Raw genomic sequence first — 20922 nt, forward strand, 5'->3', positions numbered from 1 at the left:
AAAGGGCTCAGCATTGCTCAGCATCAGGGAAATCCAATCAAAACCTCAATGAGATGCCACTTCACACCAGTCAGAATGGCTAAAATTAACAAGTCAGGAAACGACAGATGTTGGCGAGGATGCAGAGAAAGGGGAACCCTCCTACACTGTTGGTGGGAATGCAAGCTGGTGCAGCCACTCTGGAAAACAGTATGGAGTTTCCTCAAAAAGTTGAAAATAGAGCTACCCTACGACCCAGCAATTGGACTACTGGGTATTTACCCCAAAGATACAAATGTAGTGATCCGAAGGGGTACGTGCACCCCAATGTTTATAGCAGCAATGTCCACAATAGCCAAACTACGTAAAGAGCTTAGATGTCCATCGACAGATGAATGGATAAAGGAGATGTGGTGTATATATACACAACAGAATATTAGACAGCCATAAAAAAATGAAATCTTGCCATTTGCAATGATGTGGATGGAACTAGAGGGTATTATGCTAAGCGAAATAAGTCAATCAGAGAAAGACAATTATCATATGATCTCACTGATATGTGGAATTTGAGAAACAAGACAGAGGATCACAGGGGAAGGGAGGGAAAAATGGAACAAGATGAAACCAGAGAGGGAGAGAAACCATAAGAGACTCTTAATTTCAGGAAACAAACTGAGGGTTGCTGGAGAGAAAGGGGGTGGGAGGGATGGGGTGGCTGGGTGATGGATATTGGGGAGGGTATGTGCTATGGTGAGCGCTGTGAATTGTGTAAGACTGATGAATCACAGACCTGTACCTCTGAAACGAATAATACATTATATATTATTAAAAACAACAACAACAAAAAAAAAAACAGGCCAAGATCCTTGCCCTTATGGAGCTCATATGTGTGTGTGTGTGCGTGTGTGTGTATGTGTGTGTATGAGAGAGAGAAAAAACGATAAATAAAAATGATAAACATAATAAATAATCCAGTGTTACAAAGTGATGTGCTACAGAAAAAAATTGAGCAGGATAAGGAGGATAGTCAGCCTGTTCCAAACCCTGTTTTGACTCTTAGAAAGTTCTGTGTATTGAGGCCAAACTGCCTTCTTTTTTTTTTTCTCTTAATGCTTCCCTCCCACAGATTCTGGTTCTTGGCTACACAGAAAAAGCCTTACCCTTTAAGGTAGAAGTTCTCTGTTAGGTGTATGGATTCCCAGGCGATCTATGGCTGAGCTCTGGGGCACATGAGCTCTTGGTTACTGAAACTGTCTGTGACATTGCGAACTGCGGGTTTTTTTTCACCTTGGGAAAAGGGTCCATAGGTTCCTTCGGACTCTCACCGGGCTGTGTGACCTTGGATGTATTTTATAAAGAACAAGGCTTCTGTTCCCTCAAACCTGTGTGCAAACTTCACGCTGAAAGTATGCCAAACTACAGCTATAGAGAGAATTCAAAGGAAAGAGCAGAAGGTGGGGTGCAGAGGAGCCCAGAGCAGGCTGGGCCTGCAAGGAGTCATGGCCCTGGATTTTGGGAGAGGATCCTGGGACTGTGTCTGTCCATCATTCCCCAGCACGGGGACCAGTGTCTCACACGGTTGGGTGCTCAGCCCTTCCGTGAATGAGTGACTTACTGGGAGGTTCAAAATGATATCTCTTATTTCCTTGATTCTAAGGCACACTCATTTTAACATTTCTAAAATCAGATTGAATTTTACTACATTAAGTGTACACTTTTTTGTGATGCCTTTTTATCCCCTTACCCAAAAGCAGTTATTAGATTGAGGGCACTTTCATTAGTCAGGAAGGATGATGATGATGATGTTGAGGAACAGGAGAAGGAGGAGAAGGAGGAGAAGGAGGAGAAGGAGGAGAAGGAGGAGGAAGAAGGGGAGGAGAAATGCACTGTCCTGGATAACCAGCTGACCTCTGCCACGGGAGGTGTCAGAGCTGAGCCCGGTCCCCGCTTGAGTGCCCAGGACATGCCCACGTAGGTACCTGGGTTGTTGCGAATGGCTTCCTTCAGCTCCCTCTTCTCCTGCCTCAGTGCCATCAGCTCCGTCCGGATTGTCTCCTTCTCTTTTTCCAGCTTCTCTTTTTCTACCAGGTACCTCCGGGCATCTTCCTCAGCTCGGTTCTTGCCGTACTTGTATTGATTGGCACCTGCAGAAGTAGAAGGCAGGCAAAGGCCCCCATTTCTGATCTCTGGTAAGGGTACTTGGAGGGGCCTTAGCGTCTTTCTCAGCCTCAACTTCTCCATCTATAAAATGGGAATACTTAGATCTATATCCTTAGTGTGTGAAACCTCCAAGGAAACAGGAGCAAAAGGGAGGCAGCAGAGCACAGGGACTAGGAACAAGGGCTTTGGAATGAGGCAGACCAAGGTTTGTGTTCTCTTTCCCCCTTTACTAGTTGTGTGACATCAGGCAACAGTGAACTGCACTGTTTCTGTGCCTTTCCCCCAGGTCTTGGTTTCCTCATTTGTAAATGTGGGACCATTGATCAAACTTACCTCTTAGCATAGTGGTAAGTTTTTTTAAAATTTTTTAAAAGATTTTATCCATTTATCCGAGAGAAAGAGCACAGAGGGAGAGTGAGAGGGAGAAGTAGACTCCCTGCTGAGCAGGGAGCCCGATGCAGGACTTAGTCCCAGGACCCTGGGATCATGACCTGAGCTGAAGGCAGCCGTTGTAACCGACTGAGCCACCCAGGCGCCCCAGCATTGTGGTAAGTTTTAAATGAAAGAATTGATGAAAAATACTTGATACGGTATCTGGTGGAAGTGCTTAGTAAATGTCAGATAATGATATGAAACAAATTTTGTGATGTATAACACACTTTAGTTTTAAAAGGGCATTTTACAGTCAACTCTCAGGTATATATAAGACAAGGAGACAGGGACATACAACTCAGAGCTGCAGAGAATCAAGACCTTGGGTCAGGTATTGCCTGCTTTATTCCTGGAAAATGGGTTGGAGGAGAGAAGGGCCCAGAAGTCTGTTGCAGGTTCTACATTATGGTGGACAATTACAAATAATTATGGCAAAAATTTATCAAGCATTTACTATAAGCTAGGCCATTTATATTCATTTCCACTTAATCTTCATAAAACTTACTAATATTAGCTCTGAGGCACAGAGAGCTCGGGTCTCACTGCTAATGATGGCAGAGCCCAGGTTGAGCCCATATGTGTCTAACTCTGGGCTCTGTGCCATGCATTATGGCCCTAGCTGGGGCAATGCCATGGTCCAACGTTTCAGGGAAGTTTTTATTTATTTATTTTTTTCAGACAGTCACTCATAGACCTTTTAAGCTGGTGGGGTGTGGCGTTTGGAATGATTCCCTTGGTTTACCCCCATTTATGGGGTCTTGTCTCTCTAATTCTCATAGGGATGGCAGTGGCCACCCAGTGATGCATGCAAAAATCAATTCCTGTCCCAACTACCCTGCAGTTCAAGCCTGATCATAATAAATAAAGCATGGAGGGCAGAGAAGGGGCCCCATACTTCCCCCAACTACCCAGATACACAGTAGCATCCCAGGGCAGTTTTCTCCCAGAAGTTTCGATTTTATAGACTGGTAAACTAAAAATAAATGGGTAGACCAGCAAAGTGTTGTCAGTGTTATATTTATCAGATAAGGACCTTAAAACCCCCAACCACCATCTGTGATTCCCAGTATTTTATATCTCTTTTATACATCACTCAATATAATATTTGATTTGAAGAAAGAATCTATTGTGTTATCTTTGTTGTTGTTGTTTGAATGCTTTATGGTTTCTTTAATCTTACATGTTTATTTCAGTTCACTTTTCCATTTAATTTTTTAATTTTAATTTTTGGAGAGAGAGTGAGCGAGCACGAGCATGAGTTGGGGGTGCAGAGAGGGAGAAAGAATCATAAGCAGACCCCATGCTCAGCGCAGAGCTCAATGTGGGGCTCGATTTCAGACCCTGAGATCGCAACCTGAGCCAAAATCAAGAGTCAGATGCTTAACCGACTGAGCGACCCAGGCACCCCTACTTTTCCATTTGAAAATGGGCATTCCATAAAGGCCTGTATTTCCGGTGGTGCCGATGAGAGCAGAGTGTAAGGAATGTGACACAACCACCCTCTGACTGTGCAGGGGGCACACTCAGGCCCAGAGAAGGGAAGGGACTTTTCCAAAGTTACGTAGTAATTTAGTGATCAAGTGGGAAAAGGAATACAGGTCTCCTGACCCCCAGAAGAGATTATCTACATTAATGAAGTGGAGATCTAATAAAGAAAAGTACTTTAAAAGATAAATCTTCAAAAAGCAAGGAATAGAACTTGACTTTGTTTGTACAGTTCTTCGTTGAAGAACTGTAAAGCAAAAACTAAAAGGCTCTTGGAATATGCTGTCCTACAGGAAGCCAGCCGGCTCGTGAATCACGTGTAGGAGCAGAGACTAGTGTCGGAAATCAAACAGAATTGACCAGAGTCTGGCATGCTTAGCCTTTATTGCGTAGTGTGGCAATCAGGCAAAATTCACTCAGCTCCTATATGGGGTGCTAGGGAGAGCGCGGGCTGGGACACAGAGGTGAGCCATGCCCTTCACGGCAGCTGCCTTGAGGGTATTTGGAGGGGTTCGTTTCTCCACTTGCTCCCCCAGATCAGAATTTATTAATGTTTTTAGCCTTTGGAACAGACAGAAGTTGAGGGTGAATTTTTTATGTGTATATATGTGTATCCATATATATGCAACATCGCAGCATAAAAACGTATTTGGCCTTCGTGTTAAAATTTTTGAAAAGTAGTTGCTAGTATTAAGAAGTCAGTAGATTTCCTATAAAGGCTAGATTTCTGGTCTCGAATAATCTGTGAACCTGGGCTGCCAGGTTCCGTGGGAGCCACTGGCTGAAGCTGAGTAGTAGCCGCCTCTCTAGGTGGAGGCTGAGCACTCCAGGTTCCCACAGTCTTCCCCCCACCCCATTCCCTGTTGTTCCCCCTCGGAGGCCACAGCCTAGCTGCCCTTTAGCTCTTGGCTTGTGCTGTCATTTTTCTTACGGTAGAGTATTTTCTTACATCTCGCTTCACTCCTTAATTTACTTGCCCACTGCCTGGAGGAATCTGATTTGAGATCCCCAACCCCGTGGATTGTTTCTTTCCCTTCCTCGGTCCCACCCAGAACTCACTGGAGGCATGGCGCTTGACTTTGACCTGCGGATCCACTCGATGGGACTTCTCACTGCAGGAGGAGGCATGGCGTTTCACCTGGGCCCCCGCGGGACGCTCGGGCTCCTCGTCCTGCGGGAGATGGAGAAAGGAGGTGAAGGACAGGTAGGCTCAGAGCCCTCCAGGCAGGGTTGTATTCTGCTCCAAGTGTGGTGGGTGAGCATTGCAGGACCTCTGAGATTGTGGCCTTACGTTTTTAGACTGGGGCTGCACTCAACACTTTATAGACTACTTCTACTAGCGTGTATCATTTGATCCTCATACCTTCCTGTTGGGGGCTGCAGAAGGCATCCCTAAACTGGAATATCTGCTGAGAGGAAAATTTGGAAGTCTCAGAGGGCTGTGGGTGACCATATTTGATTTATCATAGCTATTTCTGTCTTCACATCATTTGGAAGTGTCCTTCAAATTTTCTAAAATTGCTAAATGTAGAGCTTCCAGTTAAGATAAAAAGTCGTGGATGACATCAGCCAATGGTGGAAGTTCATAACTTAATAAACTGGCTCTACATTTTGAAAAAAGATTTTATTTATTTATTTGAGAGAGAGAGGGGAGAGTGTGCGAGCAGGGGGAGAGGCAGAGGGAGAGGCAGAGGGAGAGGGAGAGGGAGAAGCAGGCTCCCCGCTGAGCAAGGAGCCAGACATTCCAGTGCGACCCCAGGACCCTGAGATCATGATGTGAGCTGAAGGCAGATGCTTAACTGACTGAGCCACCCAGGCGCCGCTAAACTGGCTATACATTTGTGCATGAAGAGTATTAAGAACACCCAGAATCCAGTCAGAGCTCAGGGAACCATGAATGGAATATGATAATAATGTAATATAATAATGATATTGATAACAATAGTACTATTTACTCCATGTGAGAGCTTCTGATGTCTACATGCTGCTAAGCTCTTTCCATACAGTATTTCATTTAGTTCTTGCAGTGATCCAATCAGGTAGGTTTTATAGTATTCGTCTGGAGCCGGGAAATGAGGACTAGAGAAGTGAAGCCCAAGGTAACCCAGATTCAGCCCTGAATTCAAAGTTCATGCCGTTAGGTACTAAGCTATCTGGCTACTAATCACTGCAACTGAGAAAGATCTCAAGCTGCATCCACTGGTTCATCTGAATCTGAAGAAAGACCATATAAGCAGAAGAAGGATGGAGAAGTTTCTAGGAAAGGGAGTCTTAGAGGTGGGAGCTCGGTGTCATCCAGCACTGTCCAAGGCAGGGGTCTGGCGTGCAGACATGTCTGCTTTCTTTGGCAGCTTGATCCCCTCTTTTTCTCTCCCCCAGCTGTGAGGCCTGACGCACCCACCAGGGTCTGATCAGAATGTGGCTGTCTGGCTCTCCCGTGGGAGGAAGAGACGTAGGACACGCTGCCGGAAGCAGTCTGTTCATGTGATGGCTACCGAGGCCTCACTGGCCTCTCCTTGATTTAGTGAACAAGACAGGGAGACTCTGCCTTGGGAGTTGAGGCCCGGACCGTGACGCCACCAGGTGAAGGTCTACGGAGTGGCTGCCCCCCACGCACCACTGAGTCAGCAGCATCAGCTCACAGAGCAGTGAACCGGTGGAGGGACCAACACCTTGCTCAGACCGGTGTAGTGCTTTGCAGTATACAGAGTCCTCTCCCTTCCTGATCTAGGGGCTTGTTGCTGTACTACCCTGCCTCCTCTCCCGGGGATTCCTTACCCAGAGCCGTGATCTATGATGAGAAGGGTCCTCCCTCCCCTTCCCGCTGCTGCTTAAATGGAAATTATCCCTGACGTGCAGGAAAAAAGGAGTGGTGACAGAGAGAAAGAGGAAGAGCTAAATCAGTGGCCTTTGCCACATTCCCAGCCCTCCCAAGGGAGCGCACCTGTATCTTTTCATAGGGAACATCATCGTATACACGGGGCTCAGGCCATTGATCCTGGCAGGATCTTGCATATCTAGAAAATATAAGGTGTCATGATGATGGCAATGATGATGACACTTTGTGGCTTATAGAGCTTTCCTGTCTACTCTCATTTGATTCTGTGATGGGTGTTGGAAGGTTAGTAACAGCAACCACGCCAGGCAGCGCTGGGCCATTGCTGTGTTAAGGACTTCAGAGGCAGGGAGCCCCATGATTCTCACAGCAACCTGAGAGGTCAGTAATTCATCCCCTCCATTCTATACGCGAGGACACAGAGGATCCAAGCTGGCAAGCCACCACCCCAAGCTGTTGGTCGTGAGAGCCGTGACTTGAACCCAGCTCTTCCAGTGCATGGACCAGCCCTGATGGCCAAGGGTGTGAGACCCTGAGTTCCATGGCGTGAGAGCCCAGCCCCAGTCACTACGCAGAAGGACTTCTGTTCCTTTGCTCATTGCATCCACAGCTTCCCCCAACCCTGGGCTACCTCCGTTAGCCAGCTCGCTCCTGCCTGCTGGGGGAGGAAGGCACCCACTCTGACTTCCCAAGGAAGCAGAGCCCTCCTCGGCTCCTCCTCCCTCCCCTCCCAGCGCCCATGGCCAGACTCAGAGGCTCTGAGAGGCTGCCGGGGGGCGGGGGGGCTGGGAGGTGCTGGCCCTCACAGGAAGGAGTTGCGCCCTGCACTGACGATGCTGGTTAAGGTCTCCACGTCCACGTAGTCATAGTGCAGTGCCTCGGGAGTGACTTTGGAACCCATCTCCACCAACAGCAGCCCAAGCCAGCGGCCCATGTCCTCTGAGCAGTTTGCCTGAGGGAGAGGAGGCACAGGCTGATGAGTTCACTTTGGTACTGTTAGGGCCTCAGGCTACCTGCTCACTTTAGCCAAACCCATATTTGTAAAGTACCTGCTATGTACCCAATACTTAGGGGTCCAAGAGGAACAGGGCTGCAACACCCACCCAGAAATCCAAGTGGCTTCCACCCTTTCTTTATTCAGGTTTTGGCTCTAATGCTCCTCTTCGGAGAAGCCCTCCCTGACCACCTCTCTAAGACACACACCCTCACTCACTATCCTCAGAGTCTTCATGACCATTTAGAGGCAAAAACGACATTTGGATTTCCCTGAATTAAAAAAAAAAAATTACTTTTTTATTAGAGGAGACTATTTCTCACATAACCCAATCGAAATTTTCCCCTTATAACTGCCAATTATTTGTAGTACTAGTGTACAGGAAAACTGCCAAGAGTTGCTGGTTAACTGAACCCATAGTTCTCGGTAGTTCTCATTTAAAGAGCATTCTTATAAAATCAGCTGAGCACACAAATGTTAGACTTGAATAAAGAAAGCACACTTCTCGCCAGAAAGCTTTGTGTTTAATTTAAGAGAAATAAGAGGCCCTTCTCAACCTTTCAAAAATAAAAGTGAGTGACCAGAGCAATATTTCTTGAAATTTAAGAACTGGGTGAGGCAGTGGGTACTGGGCAAAGCAAACAAGATCAAGAGGCTGGGTTTTTGTTCTAGGATCAGGCCAAGAGGCCTCTGACCCCCCTTGGAGCCTTGGACAAAGCACCTGGCTGCCCTGGCCTCAGTTACCCTGTTTGTAATATGAGGGGGTAGTTCTTGAACTTTCCCTCCAGTGTTTACATTGTAAATCCTAAAAAGCCAAATGAGGGACATGTAGAGGAGAGGCTCCATGCATTGTGCAGGACCTCAGAAAGGAGGGCTAGTGCCACTGGGTAGGAACAACCATGAATGGGTGGGATGAAATCACATTTTCATTCAGCCATTTGTTCAACAAATAGTAATTGAGCCTTTAATATGGGCTGGGCATCATGCTGGGTTCTGGAAAAACCAAAAATATGCAGAACAGGCATGGTTACTGCCTTCACGGAGCTTAAAGATTTCAACTCAGTGTGGAGAACACCTTTCTAAAAATGTAGCTGCTTCATGGGAGGGGCAGGCTGCCTTGAAGAGCAGTGGTTGATCTGAGGCAGCCGGCCACTGGTGGGAAGGTTTTAGAGGGGATTCCAGAATCAGATCCAGGTTAGATCAGACTAGATGCCTTTCAGGCTTAGGATTTTAAGATAGGGGAGAATAAACAAACTTCGGTTCTAGGGTTGCCAGATTTAACAAATAAAAATGCAGAATGCTCTGTTAAATTCGACTTTCAGATAAACAACAAATACTTTTTCAGTATAGGTATATACCAAATATCACATGGGATATACTTGCATTAAAACCATTTGTCGTTTATCTGAAATTCCAATTTAAGTGGGTGTCCTGTATTTTCACTGGCAGTCATTCTCGGTCATTTGGCAGCAGGTGGGCTTACTTTCCCTTTTTCCTCAGTCCCTGTAATGTCAGTTAGCAAGGCCCCCAAGACAAAAGCCCACACCCAGGCCAAACCTCCTCTCAGCTGCCACCACCAAGAACCACCTGGATTCTCTCCTCTCACCTCCAAGATGGCAACCTCCTGCCGGTTGCGCAGAATCCTGAAGGCAAATGGATGTCTGGGCCCAAAGCCTGGGGCCACCTCACAGCCACGGAGAGCAATGGCATTCACATGGGTCCGCAGGTCTGTGTGATCCTTGTGGAAGTACAGAGTGTTGCATTTCAGGAGGCACCAGCGTTCCTTCCAGCCCTGGTTCACCAGCACATTCAGATAGCCTGGGAGGGGGAGACCAGCGGGGTGACCTCCTGACAGCCTGGCCCTGGGGAAACCCAAGGTGGGGGCTGTGAGTCTGCATGGGTCTACACCCTGGGGACAAGCGCCTGGACAACCCTCGTTCTCTAGCTGGAAAGAGGCCTTGTGGGTCCTGGATCAGCTCACTCTCTCTGGGCCTGTGGCCTCTGGCACCGTCTTCTCCTTGAGTTTCATTTCCTTATCTGAAATGGGGACTGATGATCACATTCATATACTGATACCCAGCCTTTGTACCATACCTAGCTTGGTGAAAAGGGCAGGGGACTACTGTAGAGGTGAGTAAAAGACACAACTATTATCCCTTTTGCTTTTCCTCCTCCCGAAATATCAGAACTATTAGTGAGACAGAAAATAATGGGTGATGCTGACACCTGGTGGCAGCATGTGGGAACAAAAGTGTCTAGCCAAGAGAAAGAATTCTAAAATGAGCAAGGCACAGACTGATGACCAATGGGTTTAGAATTCACTCTCAACATTTTAGATTTAAATAATTTTTTCCCACAACATGCCCTGATTTACTGGTTACAAAATAATTATTTATAGCCATGTGATTTTATACTATTTTTTCAGGTTTAAGGGAATATTACTGCATATCCAAAATACAGAATTTTCTGGGGTGCCTGGGTGGCTCAGTCGTTAAGCGTCTGCCGTCAGCTCAGGTCATGATCCCAGGGTCCTGGGATCGAGCCCCGCATCGGGCTCCCTGCTCGGCGGGAAGCCTGCTTCTCCCTCTCCCACTCCCCCTGCTTGTGCTCCTGCTCTCGCTCTCTCTCTCTGTCAAATAAATAAATAAAATCTTAAACAAAACAAAACAAAAACAAAACAAAAAAACCCCAACAAAATACAGAATTTTCTATTGGAGTCCAGTACATGGAACACTGCATTAATGAAAACAGAATAATATATCTTCCCTTCCAAACCATGTTAAACTCACATTGAAGGCATTTATAACCATGTTTAACTCACGCTGAATGCATTTGTAAGTACTTAAATATTTTTATCCATTTCCTTATAAGACTGGGTTGTAACTTACACACCTGGCATGTTATGTGCTGGGAGGAAATAAGACACTCTCCTCCCATCATAGTGGAGGAAACTGAGGCCCACAGACGGGCAGTGATTGGAGCTGAGGTCGCAGGGAACACAGAGATAGGGGAGTCAGGTGGCTTTTCCTTTTCCTGAGTGTTAGGGCCTCACCGGAGAGAAGTGATGTAAAGGCATGGATTGTTGATGGAGTGGGGGTTAGGTAGGATTCTCTCCTCTGCCCTGGGAGCAAGGTGGAAGAGGCCTAGAGGGTTTTCTGGCTTAGCCCAGGGGCGCACAGCAGCAGGGTCTGACTCTCCTCCTCCCGGTGCCCAGGACCCACCACAGCATGGAACCTCCTCGTCGGGGCAGGATGTCTGCAGGTCATCAGCCAGCGGCTTCTTCTTGGAGAAGCTGATGATGCGGGTGATCTTGCGGCCCGCAGCCCTGCTCATTGAACCCTTCAGCTCTGCCAGACTGCTCTTCTTCCCTTTGCCTGTTGCCATGGAGATGGATTAGGGGAAGGGAGGGAGCCCCAAGTCCCAGACCCACCCACACCAGCCTTCCCAACGGCCCTTTCAGCCTGCGCCTGGGGCCTGGCTGCAACTGCAGGTGTGGACAGGCCAGGTGAACTTCCCCAGATCTCCAGAGCCGTCAGGACCTGCTCTGCACCGTATCCCTGTGCAAGGCCCCTCCCAGCTGTGGCATTCTCCGGCCTGAGTCCCCAGAGGCTCCTACCGTGGTCGCAGGCCTCCCGGCGGCCTAGAGTAGAACAGCTGTTACCCACGCCCAGGCTGTCCGAGTCTGAGGTCTGCTTCTCCTGGGACAGTCTCTGGGGGGGGGGGGGGGACACACAGAGAGCCCCATGTCAGAGGGCACACTCAGAAGTCCCCCTTTGTTGGTTCAATTCCCCCAACCTCTGCACACGATGATTGCCTAACAAATATTTGTCTGCACCTCTCCTGTGCCTGACACTATTCTAGGTTTGGGGGAGACAGGCTGACTTAGGACGGTTGTACCTTTGAATCTCTCATCGTCCGTTTGGGGAGCCAGGCACCTAGTTGCAACGCATTGTAATAAATTCCTAGGATGTCCCATATTCGGTAGGTGACAGGGTCTGGGAAGGTACTTAAATAGGATTCTAATGTAATGCAGCTGGTTTAGGAAGTGACCTCTGGTGGCATCGTGGGGACAGACTATCAGCCAAAGGGCCACATTAGAGAGTGTCATCCAGGGCAAGGTAGTAAAGGAAGGAGCTAAGATGACAAGATGTAGAAAAAGGGAAGAGTTGGCGTGTCCAAAATAGTTACGGCAGGACTTGGTGACCAGGAAATGTGAACAGTGACAACAGAGGGGTCTTCATGGTCCTGACTCGGGTAGGAGGGTGGTGAAGACATGCACACACACCATAGCAGCAACTCCATCGTAACCAACAGAACTTTACTCGTATGCTGACTCCGGACCCATCGCTCGTCCGTCCGTCTGTTCATTCAGTCATCCAGACAAGGTCAGTTAAGTGCCTAGTAGGTACTATGGAGGTGGCGAGGCAGAGTCAGATGGACCTTCGAAGTTCTGTCCCTGGTACCACCTGTTAGTCATGGGAACCTGGGAAAATCCTTTCCTCACCCCAAGTTTTCTCGCCTGAATCACATCCTTTTCCAGGGAGCCAACAGATGGTATCATCTCTCCCACCTGCATGGTATCATCTCTCCCACCTGCTACCTCGCTTTAAAAAGCTAAATGGTGCCAGTCAGACTTGGGACAGGATTAAAGTGGTACCAACCCACTTAAAAAGTAGTAGAACAGGCTCTGAGGCCTCTCCACCCTTCCTGCCAAGGACTTCCCAGACCAGGCTCAGGGATGCTTTGCTATAAGCACAGAACTTGGGGGCCTGGAGAGACAAGAGAGGCCTTGGGCTTCCCTCAATTTCCAAAGGCTGGAAACATGGCAACTGTCAGAATTGGGAGAGATCTGTTGAAAGTATAAAGGATCTCCCCTGTAAATTGGGAAACAACGTATGGTTCTATTTGCCCTGCAATGGTATACGGATGGTAGGTATTTCTTTCTTTCTTTTTTAAAAGATTTTATTTATTTATTTTGACAGAGAGAGACATAGCAAGAGAGGGAGCACAAGCAGGGGGAGCGAGAGAGGGAGAAGCAGGCTCTCCGCTGAACACAGGCGCCATCTTCCCTCCCCCTCCCCCATTGCCCCTCCAGCCAGTGTGAACCCCTGTCCCCTTCACTGCAGTTGGAAAGGTCCTAGAAAGGACCACTCTAATAGGCCAAACGAGCCCCCTTCTTTTTTTTTTTAAAGATTTTATTTATTTATTTATTTGAGAGAGAGAGAATGAGAGAGAGCACATGAGAGGGGGGAGGGCCAGAGGGAGAAGCAGGCTCCCCGCCGAGCAGGGAGCCCGATGCGGGACTCGATCCAGGGACTCCAGGATCATGACCTGAGCCCAAGGCAGTCGCTTAACCAACTGAACCACCCAGGCGCCCCAAACGAGCCCCTTTCTGTCTGAATCCAGCCACACTGGCCACCTTCCATTTGCTTCCCCCTGCTCTGGGGCCTGCTCCCTCAGCTTGGAATGCCCTTTCTGTCCCCCTCCTTTCTAGTTGTTCACCCTCATCATAAATGTGCTCTCTCAGAGAAACTTCCCTGACACCTAAGACAAGAGCAGGCCCCTGGCAGACGCTCCCAGGGTACCTGGTGCGTTTCCCTCCCAGCGCTCACACAGCTGGGCTTTTGTGTCAGAACCCCCCCCCCCCAGGGGGGTGTGCAGGGTGGGTGTGAACTACTGTTAGCTTTGCACCTGCGTGCTCAGCACAATGCCTGGGGCACGGGGCTCGGCAAGCAGAGCTCAGCTCGGCCCCCTTGAGATGGGGGGCAAAGTCATCAAGAGCCAGGTGTCTAGGTATACAACCTTGCTCTGCTTCTTATTAACTATGGGACTCGGGGTTAGCCTCTCTGTGTCCCAGCTTCCTCATCTGAAAACGGAACTCGTCAAAGAGCTGTCATAAAAATGAAAGTAGGTAATACGTGTAAAGCCTACCAGACGTTGCTGGCCACACAGTCATATTCTAGAAACATTAACCTTTATTACGTCATGCAAGACTCATGTGTGTAGGTTGGGGGCTGACTCCCTTGATCACCCACTGGCACCCGGCAAAGCGGCTGCCTGAGCAACTACCAAGTGTCCACTTCACTCCCGTCCCAGTGGGGTACACTCCCCTGACAGCTTCCAATTTGCTTTTCATGGATCCGTTCAACTGTGACCTCCTCCTGTCCTGGCGGGGCTAGTCACTCCCTCCTCGGGCTCACACTGCGCCTTGGACGTGGGTATTCATTCATTCATGCTTGCATTCATTCAGGAGACACAGACCGAGCGCCGACTTGTGCCAACTCCAAGCGGGGCACTCATGGCTTGTCTGAGGCAGGTGCCTGGCTTCACCACCGGCCCGTGGTTCCCCCCGGGGCGGAGCCTGTATTGAGTCCCCGCTGCCTGGCACAGAGGACGTACCTTGTCTAGGTCCAGCTTGCACAGGAGGACTGGGGATTGGGGCACGTCTGTGCCCTCGGCCGCCCCGGCAGGCCTGCTCACCTCTCGGATGACCTGCGGAGAGGATGCACAGTCGTGAGCAGGTGGGCAGGGGTACCGTAGAGGCAGAAGAAGAACGGGGTCTGTGCCGTCAAGGCCATCGAGCAGCGGGGCTGAGATCCCTGGGCAGTGGGAATGGGTTGATGTGGCCTCCTGCACATCGGGGTTTGAACAGGCTTTCCCCTTGAATTGAAAAGAGAGGGGGCTGGGGAACAAGAGGCATGGCTTCTAGACCGGGCTCCATTGCTAATCAATTGTGCAGTCTTGTGAAAGCCACTTTCCTCCTCTGGGCCTTAGTTTCCCTGTCTGTCACATGCGGATAATACTGTCCTCTGTTTACGTCCTTGGGTTGCCTGAGGACCAGTGAGATCATGGGTGTGAAGGGCCACATGACCCAGGACCCCCCGCACAAGCACGAGGGACTGGCTCCCGTGACAGTGTGGAACCTTGGCAACAGCCTGCAGGCAGCCGGGGGCTACCCCCTCCATTTCAAAGGTGTGGACATGGAGATTCCAGGGCACTCACTCACATTGCAGAAGCATCCAGACCATGAAATAATGGCGGCCGTCACCTGTTGCTCACCCATCTGCGGTTTTACATGGATTATCCTGTTGTATTAACACAGTGGCCTCGAGGGGCAGAGACAACTGGGATCCCCACATCACAGAAGAGAATGATGGGGCTCCGAGAAGCGAAGCCGTGGTTGCCTGCCCTGAATCTCTGGGCTAATGACCTCCCCGTATCGGGATATCAACACAGTCTCTAGTCCAGGCTTGACTCCAGTCTCAGTCTCCAGTCTAGGGCTCCTTCTTCTGGCCCCCCTGGCCCCTGGAGGGCAGAGGCTCCCCCACCAGGCAGGTTCTCTCCCTTCTTTCCCCCCCTGAGACAAAGATAATGAGCAGCACTAAACCTCCCAGGGGGAGAGCTGGTTATCACAGGAAGGAAGGGAGGATGGGGAGGGAGGGAGGTGTCTGGTTTCTTTGTCCCAGCAGGAGGATCACAGGATGAGGGAGAAAGGTGCCAGAGGGGAAGCTGGCCAGGGTGCAGGGACATGGCGGCCTGAAGTAAGGGACTGGGGATGGTGGCTCCACCACCAGGACACAGTGATCACTCACAGTTACTGAGTACTTACTGTCTGGCAGCTCTATATTAAATGCTCTCTAGAATCTTTACAAGAACCATTTTACGGAAGAGGAAACTGAGGCACAGATAGGCAAAGTCATTTGAAGATCACATAGCCAGTAAGTGCCATTTAGGCCTGGGACCTGAACTCAAGTCTGTGTGCCACCAAAGTCCTCCCTTGTCATCACTGTGCCACCCTGTCTATGGCCTTTGGAGTAGATTTCCTTGGCAACTTCTACTCTTGGCCCTGACAACTTAGTTGGGTGACTTTTGGCAAGTCACAGAAGATTCCTAGGCCTCAGTTTCCTCATCTGTAAAATGGGAACGATAATAGTCCCATTGCAAAGAGTAAATGAGGTCAAGTATGTAACGCTGTTAGCACAATGCATGGCACAAAATACGCGCTCAGTACACAGTAACTAATTGTTCTACAGTCTGAGGCAAGATGTGGAAGCTGGGCCACAGGTGGTTGTTCCGAGGATACACATGTCACCTAAGACAGGAAGGATTTCCTCTTTTTAATTTTTTTTAAAGGTTTAGCTCATCTAATGATAAAATGTGTTTCCTTCAAAGATGTTAAGCTCCGCATTCCAGGAGGTATACATATGCAGGCTAGACAAGCCCACAGTGAGGGTGTTAGAGGATTCAAATCACTAGAAAGAAGGCATTACTTCAGCCTGAGGTCTGTCTCCTGGAGATGTCTGAAGCCCACTTCCACATGTCAGCCCTAGCCATGCACAGGGTTCTGATCGCCACCCCTCCCTGAGCAAGGCCTGTTCTTCCAGGGACGGGAGCCCACCTGGCTGAAAGCTGAACCTGGGGAAGGGGGGAAGGAAGGGCAGGTGCCACGTACCTTCAGCCACTCCTCGGCTTGCTCCCGGCTCTGCAGTGCCAGCACCAAGACCTCGGTAGCCCCCTGGGAGAAGCGCAGCTCATGCCTCTTGTGCCGGCTGTCCTTGGGCACGTAGGTGACGCTGCAGACATCCAGCGCCAGCCTCAGATGCGGCTGCCGGTCCTTGGAGCTTTTGTAACACTGGACAGGAAGGGAAGGGCTCACCCTTCTGGACTGGAGGGCAGAGGAGGGAGATGCCCTCACACAAAGACTTGGGGGAGCTCGACCTACGCCCTCCCCACCCCTAGCCCAGCTGTGGGCACTGCATGAAGATAGGGGCTGTGGCTATTCACCCCAGAGAAAAGAAGCCTGGAAGCGGGGCATATTTGGACAACCTTCAGATCTCAAGGGCTACCGAGGGGCCCCAGGGGCACAGCCACCTATTAGGAAGAGGCAGATTTTAGCACAATACTAGGAAGACCATTCTAGTCTAAAGAACCAGAGAAGAAACAGGCTGGCTTGGAAGGAAGCCAGCTCCCTGCTACTAATGTGCTACCTAGCAGGAATGTGGGAGAGAGAATCCTAGCAGAGGTGGAGGGCTGGGCTTGGGAAGTCAGTAGTTTATCAATAAGGACCCCCTCACTTCCCAGTTCTTATTATGAAGCCAGCATTACCTTGGTACCAGAACCTGACAATGACATTACAAAAAAGGAAAATGATAGGTTAATCTCAACATGGTGGCAAAGCCCTCAAAAAACCACTAGCAAATAGAATCTAGACACATATAAAAGCATACTGTATCAAGACGTAATAGGATTTATTCTAGGATTGCAAGAATGCATTAGCCTTCAAAAACCAACCCTATAATTCATCATATTAATGGAAAATAAGGAGAAAAGCCACATCTCAATAGAAACAGAAAAGGCATTTGGTAAATTCTCCACCAGTTTGTAATATAAACTCTTAGCAAACTAGAGAAATAGATGGAAACTTCCTTAATGTGATAATAAGGAACTTCTACAAACCACCCACAGCAAACATCAGCCTTAATAGTGAATTATTGCAACTTTCCCTTTGAGCTTTGGACTTAGACAAGGACGCCTGCTCTCACCACTTCTATTTACATTGTATTGGAGATCCTAACCAATGCAATATTTCAAGAAAAAAATGGCATAAGGAGTGGGAAGAAATAAGTCATGACCTTTGGACTGGTTCTGGCCTGGGGTGAGCTTTTCACTGCTCCAGGATGAGAAAAAATCATGTTTCAAGTGGATATATGTTGGATAAGACTTCTCAATGGATTTTGGGGTAAAGAACCAATAATTTTTTTCTGAAATTATGTCTGTATTCCTACTCTGGAATTAAAGGTATATTTTCTTTTATGAAATGATGGCGATGAGAGATGGCAAATTAAAAAAAAAACTAAGAAAGCAAGTTCCATAGTAAGTGCTGCGTGGGCTCAGTTTTAGAAAAGGCAAATGAATGGAAATGAGAGTGGAAACATGGATATTAAAACTTAACAGTAGGGGCGCCTGGGTGGCTCATTTGTTAAGCGTTGCCTTCAGCTCCCATCATGATCCCGGGGTCCTGGGATCGAGCCCCGCATTGGGCTCCCTGCTCAGCGGGAAGCCTGCCTCTCCCTCTCCCACTCCCCCTGCTTGTGTTCCCTCTCTCGCTGTCTCTCTCTGTCAAATAAATAAATAAAATCTTTAAAAAAAAAAACAAAACTTAACAGTGGTTAGCTCTTGGTCGATGGGATTTTAGGTGGATTTAAAAATCATTTTCATTATGTTTTTCTCTAGTTTTATATATAAACACATTTAGTTGCATTATGAAAACAATAAACACTGTTTTAAACTGATAAAAGTTCATTCCTGGAGAAACAAAAACTTGGTAAAGTCTATATCAGGTCTTTGAGTATGTGTGTGTGTGTGTGTGTGTGTGTGTTCATTCTGTTCCAGTGGGAGAGCCCTGATCTCAGAAGCACTGAGCCTCTGTGCACAAAGCAAGCCCAGAGGAACAGAGGCAGACATGCCTGCACACACACACACACACGTACACGCACACACACACACGGACACACACACACACACGTAAGTCCATGTGAGGCCTAGAGGCACACTTCCGCAGCCACTCACCAGGAGCTGGTCCTCCTTGATGACGGTCAGCTGCTTGGCCCACTGCCCGAAGCGCTTTTTCCGTAGCAGGAAGGCACATATCCTGCTGTCCCTCACCAGGTGCATGGAGGCCTCCTCCGAGGGCCACTGGTGCGTGGGCTGTGGCCCTTTCCCTTCCTCCTCCTCCTCATCATAGGACTCGTAGGAGCTGCTCATTGGGTCAGAGTCATTGTCTGTGGGAGCCACGGGAAAGGGCCCGTTACTGTGTCCTCGCCTGGGAGGCACCTTCTTACCCTTCTGCAGGTGTCCTTACCCTGGGATTCGAGGACCAAGAGGGGGTGGGCATGAGGTGTGACCGTGGTGATCTCTACACCCCCACACGGGCACAGTGTTGTGTAGATTTACCGGTGGCTTTGCGACCTCGGTGACTTCACTTCTCAGAGCTTCAGTTTTCTTATCAGTAAAATGGTCACAATCAATGACATTATCTACCTCATCAGGTTCTTAGGATCAGGGACTGTAGAGCGTTTAGCCCAGTGTCTGGCACTTGGTGAGTACTCCACTAACATCAGCTACTGTCATACCCCATCATCTCCGTGCCTTAGTCTCAGGTGACAGCACCCAGCAAATCCCCACTTCATACAGAAGGCAACTGGAGGCTCAAAGAGAACAAATGCCTCATTCAAAGTCAGTCATCAAGGGTCAGGGCAATGGCTAGATCCCAGCTCCCAACTCCCATGCCTTTCCACTGACCCCAGGGTCATGAGTACAAGGGCTTGGGGCCTCTGTGGCAACCCAGAGGGGCTGGTATGCATGTGCATGCCAATGGTCAGGTCAAAGCCTTCTCTCTGAGGACAGGACCATTCTGAACAGCTTCTCGGTACTTACAGGAGTTCTTTAGGTCCCCATTCATCCTGGTTGTGGGGTAGCTGCTGTCTGCATCCTCGTAGTAGCCATCCATGATGGAGTGGGCTGGGCTGCAGCCATCTGTGGGGTTGGTAGAAGGAGCGGCACCTCGGAGAAAGACAGGCATACTGCAGGGGCCATGGCTGGGGAAGACCCCAGACAACATGCCCCTCCTTGGGGAAGAGAGAGTGCAGCTCCCTGGCCAGGGTGAGGGGCCTCTTCTCTGCATGTCATCTGCTCCAGCTTCCCACAAGCTCTCTGTGTTTCTGTCACCAGGAGCTGCCCTGTTGGGCCTGTCACACCTCCAGGGCTGTGTTCATGCTATTCCATGTGCTCTCTTAGCTTCTGCTAGAGAACTTCTACTTATCCTTTAATACCCAGCTCAAAGATCTTTTTTTTTAAAGATTTTATTTATTTATTTATTTGAGAGAGAGAAAGAGATAGAGAGAGAGAGCATGAGAGGGGGGAGGGTCAGAGGGAGAAGCAGACTCCCTGCTGAGCAGGGAGCCCGATGCGGGACTTGATCCCAGGACTCCAGGATCGTGACCTGAGCCGAAGGCAGTCGCTTAACCAACTGAGCCACCCAGGCGCCCGGCCCAGCTCAAAGATCTTTCTTTTTTTTTTTTTTTTTTTAAAGATTTTTTATTTATTTATCTGACAGAGAGAGACACAGCGAGAGAGAGAACACAAGCAGGGGGAGTGGGAGAGGGAGAAGCAGGCTCCCCGCAGAGCAGGGAGCCCGATGCGGGACTCGATCCCAGGACCCTGGGATCATGACCTGAGCCGAAGGCAGTCGCTTAACCAACTGAGCCACCCAGGCACCCTCAAAGATCTTTCTTCTGACCTTCTCAGACAGAGCATAGTCAGCTCCTCCTCAGTGATCCCACAGCGGTGGGATGGTGGTGGTGGTGTGTGTGTGTGTGTGTGTGTGTCTTGGTCACAGCCCTCGTCCCTATACTGCAAGGAGTGGTGCTCCAGCTGCCTGGGCTCAGCCCCCCTCATCTTCTGCCACTTCAGTCCTTCTGCTCCCTTCCTGATGCGTATGCTCCCTCTTGTGATGGAGATTCTCCTAAACTTCTGTGACTACGGGGAGGACCTGGACTAGAGGAGTTAATGGAATAGCTCCTACAATAGTGAACACGACAGCTCCCTGCATGGAATGTTCCCAGCACACTCCCACTCAGGGGCCGCACAGTGCAGGGGTGTGGGGGCTGCTTTCTGAAACTGTATTCTGCATCAGAATTACTGGGGGTCTCTTTACAATGCAGATCCCCGGACTGTCTCCCTAGAGATTCTGATTCACCAGTGTGGGTGTGGGCTGAGCTGAGGAATCTGCATTTTAAAAAAATCTGTTTAACAGGACATTAAAAAACATGTACAAATGGAAACTATATGGAACGCCAAGAAATCGGATTTTTTTTTAAACAACTAAGGTTATTTTGACGCAGATGGCCCCTGGGGCACACTCTGAAGGTCAGTGGGTTAAGGGCATGTGCTTTGGGTTTGACCAGATTTGAGGTGAAATCTGTCACCACCATTTATTGGCCATAAAAGCCCCCAGTTTCTCTGCATTTCATGGTCT

At 49.1% G+C, this 20922-nt stretch overlaps 1 protein-coding gene across 3 annotated transcripts in view; it reads right to left on the bottom strand.

The window, feature by feature from the left end:
- AFAP1L1 (actin filament associated protein 1 like 1) overlaps positions 1-20922 on the bottom strand; it is a 64095-nt gene that overhangs the window by 11161 nt on the left and 32012 nt on the right. For all 3 annotated transcript variants that reach the window (XM_045903178.3, XM_054504030.2, XM_045903188.3), the window contains exons 6-16: positions 19323-19448; positions 18456-18667; positions 16339-16518; positions 14286-14378; positions 11503-11596; positions 11108-11260; positions 9493-9704; positions 7699-7844; positions 7001-7073; positions 5116-5227; positions 1959-2123 (exon numbers count right to left, since the gene is read on the bottom strand). In XM_045903178.3, coding sequence (XP_045759134.1) covers positions 1959-2123; positions 5116-5227; positions 7001-7073; positions 7699-7844; positions 9493-9704; positions 11108-11260; positions 11503-11596; positions 14286-14378; positions 16339-16518; positions 18456-18667; positions 19323-19448 — 1566 coding nt within the window. The remainder of the gene's footprint in view (positions 1-1958; positions 2124-5115; positions 5228-7000; positions 7074-7698; positions 7845-9492; positions 9705-11107; positions 11261-11502; positions 11597-14285; positions 14379-16338; positions 16519-18455; positions 18668-19322; positions 19449-20922) is intronic.

The sequence above is a fragment of the Mirounga angustirostris genome, unplaced genomic scaffold, assembly GCF_029215605.1.
Source record: "Mirounga angustirostris isolate CCGP_5_RB_7025 unplaced genomic scaffold, mMirAng1.0.hap1 SCAF_7, whole genome shotgun sequence".
NCBI lineage: Eukaryota > Metazoa > Chordata > Mammalia > Carnivora > Phocidae > Mirounga > Mirounga angustirostris.